This window comes from Plasmodium vivax, chromosome 13 (assembly GCF_000002415.2).
Source record: "Plasmodium vivax chromosome 13, whole genome shotgun sequence".
In the NCBI taxonomy this organism is placed as follows: domain Eukaryota; phylum Apicomplexa; class Aconoidasida; order Haemosporida; family Plasmodiidae; genus Plasmodium; species Plasmodium vivax.
The window spans coordinates 1,551,411-1,562,866 of record NC_009918.1 but is presented as its reverse complement, the minus strand read 5'-3'; the positions used below and the strand labels follow the sequence as shown (position 1 = coordinate 1,562,866).

The window sequence follows — 11,456 nt, the reverse complement described above, 5'->3', positions numbered from 1 at the left end:
CCCGCATGTGCGTGCGCGGGGGTTCACGGGGAGGGCCAAAGGGTCTCTTCTCTTACCATTCTGACGTAGGCCTAAGCAGGCAAAACTAAGCATACCATTTTGTGCCCGCTATTTTGCCGTGCCAGCCTGTGCGCTTTTACCTTTTCGCCCACCCGCTTGCTTTACATTGAGGGAGAGGAACCCCCTAACCGCGCGTAAAGGCCCGGTGGACCCTTTCCAACTGCGCTGCTTAAGCCTTTTTTTTAACAGGCCCATTCAAATGACAGACGTGTATAATTTGTCACAATTGTAGATTCGTTTTTTAAGTTTTATTTTGGCCTATTTTACTGGGGGAGGGCATCGGTAGGGTAAAATGTGTCGGCACGTTCGCTCAGCGTTAAAGGGAAAAATGAAGATTTGCCTCGCACGGAAAGAAAGAATATATTCAAGTGAAAGGGAGAAAATTGCACTTTCGGACAATTTTTAAACCAACGTAAACTCACAAAAAATGAACGATCCAAACTTTTTTTTTTTTTTTTTTTTTTTTCTCCCCCTTTGGCAAATGTGCCAGTTTAACCTGCCACAACAGAACCGCTGCGGAGTGTAAGGCGGAAAAAACGTGCACATGTATGTTCACCCAACTGTACCATTTCCGCAAAAATGTGTTTCCCTCTCTACCTCATTTTGGAATCCCCCTTTGAAAATATATTCGGGGGGTTACGTGTTTGTTCACCCCCCAGCAACTACACACTCGTACAAAAGGGCAATGCAGTGTTCCCCGACCTGCACCTTCCACATCGTGTACGTAGGAACACACTTCCTTGTACTATTACAAATTCATAATGGTTAAAAAAAATGAGCACATTTAGAGAGAGCCTCCTTATGTTCGTCCTTACCATCCCCGTTCGGCACAATTAGCAAAATGCCCTGTCCTCTAAAGCGCTTCACCTTACACACGGTTTGCATTTCTCCGTGGTGGAGAAGAACGTTTGATGCGTTGAAAAGGAGGCGTGTGATGTCTGTGACTTTTCCCAAAAAGTGTCCTACAAACGAAACCATTAGGAAAATCCCGCCGTACCACTTTATCATCCGCGCGATGTGGCAAATAGAGCGCCAGGTTCCATCCCCCATTCGAGTTATTCTCCCACGTAGCATTCCATTTGCTTTATCGTGTGATTTGCTCAATCTGAGTGACTCAACATAGTGTATTAACACCATATAGCCACACGCGAAGGTTCAAGGGGGCCATTGTTAGCCTTCTCACGTCACTTGTTCGTTCCGCTCAAACGGATCAAGTGGGCACTCGTCTTGCAACGCACCGAAGGGAAGAAAATAACTATTTTCTTTATTTTCAAAAAAGCAGTGCTAACCGATCGACCCAAAGGGCCAGACGGCTGTGCTTCAAACGTTCTCGTCAAAAGGGAACAAATATGCACCTTTAAATGTGGAACGACAGGGAAAAATAAAGTAAAAAATAAAGCGAGAAAAAATACATACATACATACATACATACATACAAGCAACAAATATGCAAAAGGGGCGGGAAAAAATCAGCCCCAATGGGGCAACAAAACAACGGAATGACAGACTAAGAATGGGAATCAAATGTACACAAAAAAAAAAGGCGAACCAAGCTGCTTCTCCATAGATAAAGAAGGCTCCTCCCATTTAGGAGGCATTTGTTGCAGTTTTCCCCCACAAAAAAACCCCTCCCACCGCGCACTACTTTTACATGCCAATCTGCTCACTTCTTATTCAGCGCGAAGAGAAAGTAGGACGGAACGTACAAAAGGGTGTCTTCCCTTTTGCGGCATTTGGAGCGCTTGCTCCCCCAGCGAAAGCCCTTCTCACAAATGTTATAAATGTTAAAAACGTCCAGATAGTTCATGTTCGTGTAATGCATATTCGTGTCGGTCATATGTAAGTAGACGTTGTTCTGGACGAGCTGAGAAATGCCTTCTATTTTAAAATTATTTTTTTGCAACTTTTTCAAAATTTTTATTTGAAAGTGGGAAATTTTTTTATAAAATTGTTTTTTCAATTTTTCGTATTCCCGTTCGTCAAAGGAGTCACTGTGGCTGAAAAAGTTCGGCATGTTCGTCACGCCGTCGGCGGGGTGCTCCGCCTGCGCGTGGGTTTTCTCTCCGTTCGCCTTCGCAGGATTGTTCGGTCGCGATGGGTTGTTCGCTTCGCGGACGAAGGGATTGTCCCCTCCATGGATGCCGCATTTTGGGTCGCATTTTGGGTCGCATTTTGGGTACCACTTGGAATCACCTTTCAGGTCTCTTTCAACGCCCCTCCACGAGGCAGCAGTGCCATTCCGGGGGTCGCCACGATGATCCACCGTACAGTACGGAAAAACGAGGCTATACAGATGCGCATTCTCCTCCCGCAGTTTGGCAGTGGCCACTTCCCTGTTCAGGTAGGACGAGTTGCTATTCACTTTGTTGCTATCAAAATAGCGCGACATTATTTCTCTATTTAAATTTCCATTACGTAATGCAATTTCGCTCTTCAAAGGGTTTGAAAAAGAGTCCTGTGCTGAAAACTCATCATCTGATAGTACATTTTGCAGGTAAAAATCGTCACACAGTTGGGCATCTTCCCTTTTCTTTTCCTCCAAACTGTGTAAGTAGCATTCCTTCTGATAGTAGCTTAAAAAGGCAAGCAAATTTTGGCTCGAGAAAATATCTACAAATGGGCGTTTACGAAGAGACGCCTGGTGGACATTAAAATACTTCATATAGATGTAGTAATTATTATAGTACCTCAATATTAAATTAAAAAGTTGGTGAAAAAAATAAACTTTGAATGGGTGCCCTCTACTCAGGGTGAACACAGAAAAGGAGCCTTTCCTCTCAGCTATTTTAAAGACAATTTTTTTTTTAAGAGCATGTATTGGAAGGTAATAAAAAATGTACTTTTTAATGTTACTGAGGAATCTCTTTTTGTAATATTCGGAGTGTATAATAGTTGGTCTGTATCCCTTGGTCAAATATAACACACTTTTGCTGAAATTCTCCACCGATTTATCCCATGTGTATGGTCTTAAGTAATCAATGATTTTAAAAATGATTACAAAATTGGCCACATCCATATGTATAAGTAGGGAATAGTCCATAATATCCTGCCCGGATAGGAAGTCCGTATCTTCTCTTAAGGAGTTCATCAAATCTTTGTAATCACAGTACTCCAAATTGATCACCTTAGATTTTATGAAGTCTTTAAAATTGTCATCAAATAGGACGGTATAATTTTTCAAGCAATTGTAGTTATCTATTGCAAAGTTGTTATATTTTTCCATCGAATTTAGGCTCTCCAAATTTTTACTATCTAACACTTCTTTGGTTAAGAAGCTGTACGTTCCTTCCCGTGAGGGGGTACTGCCTTGTGGGGCGCATACAGCTTCTCCCCTTATTTTGTGCCTGCTCAAATTGTCCCTATTTAGAATGTACTCCTTTTTTCTGGCCAAAAAATGCAGTGACGCCTTTGCGTTGTATAAACATTTGGTTCTCATCCTTTTTGTGCCTTTCCCCCTACGTCTATTTTTCCTCTTCCGTAGCTTCGCCATTTTGCCATTCAAGGATAGGAACATCCTCGTGTGGTGTACTATATCATTTGTAAAGACGCGCCAATTTTTCTGATCGCCTTTTTTCTCCCCACCCATTTGTGAAAAATTTTTACTCAGCCTACTCTTCCCATGGGGCTTCTTAACCGGTTCAACCAGACGTTGTCGCAACGACCCGCATAGCATTTGTTGCCTAACTTTTGTATAAACCTTCCTCACCCTTTCTTCGTTACTTTGGCTGCTCACTCCGTTCCTCGTTCTACGTTTCTTATTCGGTGCTCCCTCTTTGCCGCTGCTGACTATGAGACCGTGCCTTCTTTCACTGTCTCCATTGGGTATGGAAACTTCCGTCCCGTTTTGAAGACCCCCCATGTGGTCTGCACCATCCTGTTTGGAATTGCTTTCTGCTTTTCTGGTCTCCTCCGCGGAGAGGAAGTGCAAGTACCCCGTTTTGCTGTAAAAGGTATTGGGCCGTTCGTTCATCCCTCCGTTCGCTCGCCCGTTCGTTCGCCCGCTCGTCAGTGTGTTCATCCGCGAGGGAGACAGCGCCGCGCCCTTAAAGCTAATCCTCTTTTCCCGGCGAATGTACCTGGTAAAGTGGCCCAGATTTTCCGAAATACCGGAGGAATTATCGTCCGACATGTCCTTTTCCTCCGTCATTTTGCAGGAGTTGTACGAGAAGGCATCATTTCGATCGAAAAAGGAGGAGCTCTTCTTATTCTGCTTGATCAATTTTTGTAAATTTTTTTTTTTCCTCGCCCCTTTAATATCAAAAATTAAAATTTTCGAGTTGGTATTTTCGATTTTTACATTTTCCAAAATGATATACGTTTTGACAGTTTTTCTGCTCCTCTTTTTAATTTCTATTTGGTACAGTCCAAACATGAAGCACAGGAGCGATTTCTTTCCTCGAAAAAATATGTCCGAAAAATGTTTAAAAAATTCTTTATATCTTGTAATGAAAGATTTAAATTCGTATTTATTTATCTCCTTGATGATGTACTTATCGTCGTACGTTTTTACAAAGTGTCTTTTTTTATGATCAAAGTTGATGCAGTTGCTCTTTATGAGTGACCTTAAAAATGTTGTTTCTCCTTTGCACAGAAATTTCCTCAAGTAATAAAACTGTAGCGGGAAATATATGTACACGGAAATGTGTTCATTTATCGGAATGACGACCACTTCATCATTTTTGCAATTCAAAAGTTGGTTTATCATTCCATTTGTGAGGTTCCGGTTGGTCATCCTTCTGATGTTTTTCTTTAAATATTTTTTTATCTCCTCATGCTGTGCAGCGGGGGAAGGTTTACCCCTTCGCTGTTTTTTCTTTCCACCAAAAGGCTTCTTCTGTGTGACCCTTTCTTTGCTCCCACTTGGTTTGATCTTCCTCCGAAGCAGTACCATTTCGCTCACCTTTTCGTCAATTCGTTTTTCCAGAGCGTGTTGTTTCTTCTCCTCCCGGAGCGCCTCCCTCTCCTTGTGGTAAATTTCGGCCAACTTGGTCTTGTACTTATCCGATATGAGTGCGTGAAAAATCGAGTTCGACGTGTCACTCGGATTTAACAAAAAGACGGCACTTGTTTTTTGTTCTTTTTCTGTACCCCCCGTTTTGTTTCTTCTTCTTTTATCTCCCCTTACTGACTCCACTATTTTAGATATGTGTAAATAGAATAGCTTCTTCTTCGAATGTTCCTGTTCTTCCTTGTTCATATCGTCCAGATATTTTCTCTTCCTATAATTTTCGATGTTATAAATGTAGTAGGATTCCTTCGTGTATAATTTTTGCACGTCATACTCCCGCACGAAGTAGAAGTAGTTGCTCAGCTCCGGTTTGTCTTCATTTACACTTGGGGGATTTTCCAAATTGGACGATTCGCTTTTCCTTCTTCTCCTCCTGTTCATGTCGTTTACCAGGGCATACTTCCTTTTGGATCTCCTCCACCTTCTCATGAGCTGCACTTTGCCCAGCCCATGTTGGGGTCTCCGTTTGGCTCTACGGTGGCTGATGGGCGGCAAAGACAAGGGCTCCTCCTCGCAAGTTCGCTCGCCGTTCTTCGCGTCACTCTTCGAGTCACCCCTCGTATCACCCACCGTCTCCTCAGAACTCTCCTTCACTCGCCGCTGCACAAGCTGCACACGCCGCGCACCCCGCAAACCACGCCATGTAACGTAACGCAGATGCTGCAGCTTCCTATTATTGGCCAGCCTGGTCACCCTTTCGACGTCCCCCTTTATTCGTAAGTTAATTTTTTCCAACGTCATAATGTACAGGGAGAAAACCATTTCAATGTCCAGAGAGAACTCCCTCTCCATCAAATGCACAATGGCGTAGGAGTAAAAGCGCCTGAACACTTTAGTCAGGTGCTTTTTGTAGTGCCCCATTTTGTTTTTAAACTTTCTAAATAGGAGGAACTGTTTTATTAAATTTTCCTTTATCCTGTTGATGTCTTTTAAGATGTACGCTTGGTTGCTGCTAACCTGTTTCGAGTCACAGTTGGCGACCCTTTCTGCTTCTCTCGAGGGTACTTGTTTTCCTTTGAGGGTTTCCTCCTCCTTCATGTGCGTGTCATCCCCATTTGGCTGATGCGAAGATTGCTTGGCTTGTGCAGGGCCATCCGCTCCTCCTTCTTCTCTACCCTCCATCTCATCGCCACACATCAGCTGGGTCATCACGCCATTCAAGAGAGCGTCTTTTTGCTGGATAGGCGGTTCGTTGGCTCCATCGCCGTTCTGGTTCGGTTCCTCCATTTTGTGCTCATCTAGTGGCTCCCCCTGTGGCTTCTCCGACTGCCGCTCCGACTGCCACTCCCACTGCTGCCCCCCCTGCCGCTCCAACTGCTCATCCTCCCTGCCGCTTTCCATCCCCCCCTTTATAAGCAAAAAGTTGTCCTCTATAAAGTACGCCGTGTTATTCACGCAGTAGACAATTTCGTTCACCTTGATGAGCATATTCTTGCTGACCAAACCGATGAGAAAATTCACAGCGATGTAAAAGTTAAAGAAAATCCTCTTCATTATAAATAAGACATTGAAGAACCCTAGGGTGTAAAAGTTGGCAATTTTTATGTACTTACATTTTTTACACTTATTTGTAAAGTACAACGGGGATGAGGGGTTTTTAAATTTCTCCTTTTTCCTCTTCTTTGAGGACGGCTTCCCATAAAGGTGCCTATTCTTAGATCTATAGTAGTGTATTACGCAGCTGTAAATTAAATACTTTAGTGAGCAGTACATGGGGAGCATGGAGCTCGTAAAGAAGGGGAAATTTTCGATTATATTGTATAGGTTAAAATTTGTGTACACTTGTTCTTTTTTTTTTATTTTTTTGCCTTCTTCAAATTTACACTTATTCCTTCTCGTTACGCACTTGCAGGGGTAGTGGTAAAAGACGCTACTGCGGATGACCTTTTGCATGTTCTTCTTGATGTAGCGTTTGACTCTCCGTTCTGAGTTGGCGATTCCATCACAGTGGTTGTGCGAACAGCCGCGCGCACTGCTGCATTCGCTGCTTCGCGCATGCACAGCTTTGCCATTCCTGCGCAGTTTGATGCTCTTATAAATATCGTTATCGTGCAGGAGGAAGCAAACTGTCAAATCTTTGTAACTCAACTCGTAGGCGTTGTTTTTCCCATTGTGGTTGCACTGGACGTTTACGTAACTGTCGGATTGTATAATGCTTAGAAGGAATTCGCTGAGGGAAACGCTGCTGTTGAGCACTTTCTCCTGGAGCAAGTCACACCTGCTGCAGATGATGTTCATGCTCACTTCCTCCTCTTCTCGATCGCTGCTTTCCTTCTTAAATGTGATCAGCACTCTCTTCAGGAATATTTGGATGCAAATTTGGTGGTGGCCGAGTTGGTTCCCGCACGCGTCGAAGGGGCAGTTCCTGCGGGTGGGCAGCGGCACGCATATGTGTTGCACAAGTGTATGTGTGATTGGAGGCTAAGATACATAGCTGCTCATTTGGAGGAGCGCCCCGGACTCAGCACCGCCTTTGCCTCTCTCTTTCTCTCTCCATCTCTTCCTCCCCGTGGGCACTTACAAACTGTAGGCCAGCTCCTGCATGGCGCAAACGAACTGCCGCAAAGACACATCGCAAATATACTTGTGGTTAAAGAAAAAGTTGTAGAAGAGCTTCTTCACGCCGAGGTTCTGACTGTCAAAGAGATACATGTTGACGCAATTGTACAAATTATTAATGAACATATAATTGGGGCAGATGAAATAAGTTATCATTTCTATATTCTTGGCTGCTTCCAAATGGTAGCAGTAGAAAAGGATATTCTGGGCAATAATCTCCTCTGCCTTTTCATTCACCTTTCTCTCCATCACAATTTCGTCGTTAGAAAATACAGGATGGAACATCAAATTTGAGTCGTTCAAAAAATCCTCCTCCTTTGTGACTAAATTTTTCCTACTACAGTACAAATAGGAGCTGTTAATAATTTTTAAATAGTAGTACACATAGTTGTAATTGCTTTCCCAGTTTTTCATAAAATTGTTAAAAAAAAAATAATTCACTAGGTCTATTACTTTATTTTTTCCAGCGTTGAAGAAGCAATGCTCATAATTGTTGCATATTTGTTCCTTAATAATTTTATTTGCCTTAATCAGCATGTGCAAACTTTTCATTCGTTCTTTTGCCAGCGGGTTATTTACATTTACTAAGTGGAACAAATTTGACATGAAATTTATTGGCGTCTTTTTTATCTTCCTCTTCGTATCATTGTAGAAAAAAAAAATGGAAGAGGATAGAATGGCCTCACTCACTTTTTTGTATAAACTGTCGCAAATCGCATTTGTGTGTATACTTCCGACCGGCACTCTCTGCAGCATTCTCCCCATGTAGTTGTTCAAATGAAGCTGTTTATACACGTGGAAGGTTAAGAAAAGACAAAATTTTAGCAACTTTTTAACCTTCTTAATTATAATTACATTTTTTATATGATCGATTAGTGCCTCCCTCCTGTTTATGCGTCTGTCCCTACCCATTAGACTTATTTTTTTTTCTTTGTGTTGGAAAAAATAATCCACTAAGTAATCATCACTTTTGTTTTTGTAATACACTTGGAGGAAGTTCTCTAGTACATTTTGTTTCTTCATTTCTTTTTTAAGCAGCGTGTAGAAGAGGTCTCCCCCCCGCGGTTTGGTTCCTCCCTCCGGTGTGTGTCTCTCATTTGGATTATTAAAGTTGGAAAAGGGGACTTCACTAACTGTGGACGTGCTATTCGCGGGAGTACTCCCCACCTGCGGTTCGACCCCATCCCGGATTTCCTTCCTCCCAAATATGCAGATGGTCAGAAAATTCCCACTACAACAGAGAAAAATATTCTTCACGTTTTTTCTATACCTCTCAATTTTGAAATAATTCGCTTTGGCTACATAACTGTTGCTGTCAAAGTTTACAAAGTCGTCGTAACTTAAAACCTTCGTGCGCAGCATGTTGGACAGGCGGCATAAATTTTTCTTCTTAATGCTGGTGAAAAAATATATCTTCTTACTCATTAGCAACTTCTTCGTGTAAAGGTCTACTTCCCCGTGAATTAAAATAATGTTCAAATTTCGGTTGCTCAATTTTTTCAAAATGAAATATGTGTAATTGTATTTGTTGTTATAACACTGCTCGAGCACTTCGTAGCTGTTTTTTTTTTCCGCGTCGAGTAGCAATATTTTTGGGTTCTTTATCTCCACATCGTCGAAGTATATCGAGCAGTTGCTGAACACCAGCCCGTTGATGTAGAAGCTGTTTGAGGGGCTCTTATAGGGGAAGTACTTCACCTGCACGGGGGGGAAAGCAGACATCCCGGGGTGTAAGTGCGTGCGGGGAAATCTGCATACACGCAGCCACACACGCAGTCACACGCATAGGGTTAGAGCTGGGGCTGCATCCTATCTGCGCAGAGACACGCACCCCAAGGGAGGGAAACTTCTTAAACGAGGCTGCCCCACCCACCTTACCTTCACGTTTGTCAAAATGTCGTAGCCATAACTGTGGTAATACCTCGAAATCTCATTCAACATGTTGACGACGGGGACGCGTAAGTCATTCTTAATCCGGTAGTAGCGCAGCTGGTTGGTTATCACTTTGTAAAAGTACCGATTGAGGTGGATGTTCGTCTTCAGAGAAAAATTGATACTCTGGTGGTACACATTTTTGTTAATGTCCCTTTCGAAAAAGGTAAAAAAAGGATTAAATTCTTCGTCCAAAATTTTTTTTTTTTTTTTTTTTTTCTCCCTTGCAGAATAATTCACGGGAACTACAGGTGGAATATACTTTCCACACTTTTCTCTTTTTTTTAAATATTTTTCTTTAACTTTTTCAAATACTTTTTTTTTCTTTCTTTCGTCCTTGACAGCGTCGTTGTAGGTTTTGTAAATGTGTTCGCTCCTTTTAATTATCTTCGCGTAAAACTTGTTGTTCACTATGAGGCTGTAGTCTGAAGGGGCAGAAGGGGGGGAAAAAAAAAATTACAAATTGTGGCCAAGTTGAGCAGCCTCCACTTCGCGCCATTTGTGAAATTCTCTCCATTCTCGCCATTCGCGCCAACTTCGCAAAAACAGCTACAGTGCAACGTGCGAACGCGTTTACTTTCCCAAAGTATGCCTTTTTACTAACTGCGGGGGCGCTTACTCGCTAAATTATTTCCCCCCTTCATTACCTTCTTGCCTTATTCCATTTTCAATCAAATTCGTGGTCAGTTCGTTGGGTTCGCTGATGGGCACGCTGGAGTCCTTCTTCTTCGATCTTCTCCTTTTCACTTCTGCCTGCGTCTGCTTCGGGTAAAAATGTTCCCCGTCGTTTACGCAGAGGCTGCTGAAGCGGTTAGACAGGTTGCTGTTTCGGATTTCTTGGGGTGCAGGGGGGGAAAAAGGGGAAAGCAAGCGGTTAGCACGGTTGTACATATGCCCTATTGCACAGACGCACTACTGCACCGATGCACCACTGCACAACGCGCCGCTGTATTCCGCTCTATTCCGCTCTATTCCGCTCATCTCCTGCGGCACTAGACTCACCGTTGAACAGGGGGTAGTTCAGGATCCACTCGAAAAACCTCTGCGACGTGTTTCGCTGCTTTGAGCTGTTCCGAAAGCTGAAGTATCTATCCGACAAGCTTTCTTCCATGCTGATTTTGCGCCTTTCAAAATATTCTTCAGAGGGCTCAGTGGGGATCTACCTACGTCCCATTCTGTGCATTTTGTTTGGTAGCTTGGCTCCTCCCGCTCTCTGCGCAGCAGGGCAGTTCTGTATTTTTTTTTTTATTTTTTTTTCCTTTATTATTTTTTTTTTTTTACTTTTTTGGCTTATTACTTTACTAGTATATTATTTTCCTCTTCGTATCTCCGCAGTTGCGCCCCCTTGCAATTTTGCAATCTTCCCCTTTCACCAGTTCATTGGCAAAAAAAACGGAATGGCCACACACAACTCGGCTGCTTAACCATGTGTGAGGATATCATTGGGGCCTATACGGGGGATTATAAAAAAAAAAAAAACCTTGCTATCTTTTTTTTTTTTTCTTCCCCTTTTTTTGGCACTTTATTAGCAAGCTCAACCCCCTTTTTACAATGAAATATGCTGTGCATTACGTGCTAGGCTAAACCGAAGCGCAGTTCTGCATATGTACCTTCGAGCACTTGAGGAAAATGGAATTGCCTCAATCATTTTTCTCCCGAGAGTTGTTACACCTCCCTGTGGCCATAATAAGAGCAAAATAGATGGGTGTCACATTTAGCACGTTGAAAGAGTCAATCGGGAAGCAGCAAAAGCTGAGCAAAAACGATGAGCCAGTCAGCCCATCCAAAATTTGCAGCATCCCAGTAGATCATCAATCAAAAAAAGAAACAGACAAACAAAAGTGTACAACTGTGCAGTGCCTTCCGTGTGAGAAGCCCTTTGAAACATCCCCCAAGG

General features: G+C 42.8%; 1 protein-coding gene across 1 annotated transcript; it reads right to left on the bottom strand.

The window, feature by feature from the left end:
• Window positions 1-1,456: 1,456 nt before the first annotated feature.
• PVX_085835 (hypothetical protein, conserved) lies at window positions 1,457-10,670 on the bottom strand (the record flags this gene model as incomplete). Its single annotated transcript, XM_001616780.1, has 5 exons — window positions 1,457-7,433; window positions 7,590-9,325; window positions 9,506-9,984; window positions 10,207-10,395; window positions 10,562-10,670. The coding sequence occupies 5 exons, from the start codon at window positions 10,668-10,670 to the stop codon at window positions 1,724-1,726; spliced, it is 8,223 nt and encodes a 2,740-aa protein (XP_001616830.1). The 3' UTR covers window positions 1,457-1,723.
• Between the last annotated feature and the right edge of the window lie 786 nt (window positions 10,671-11,456).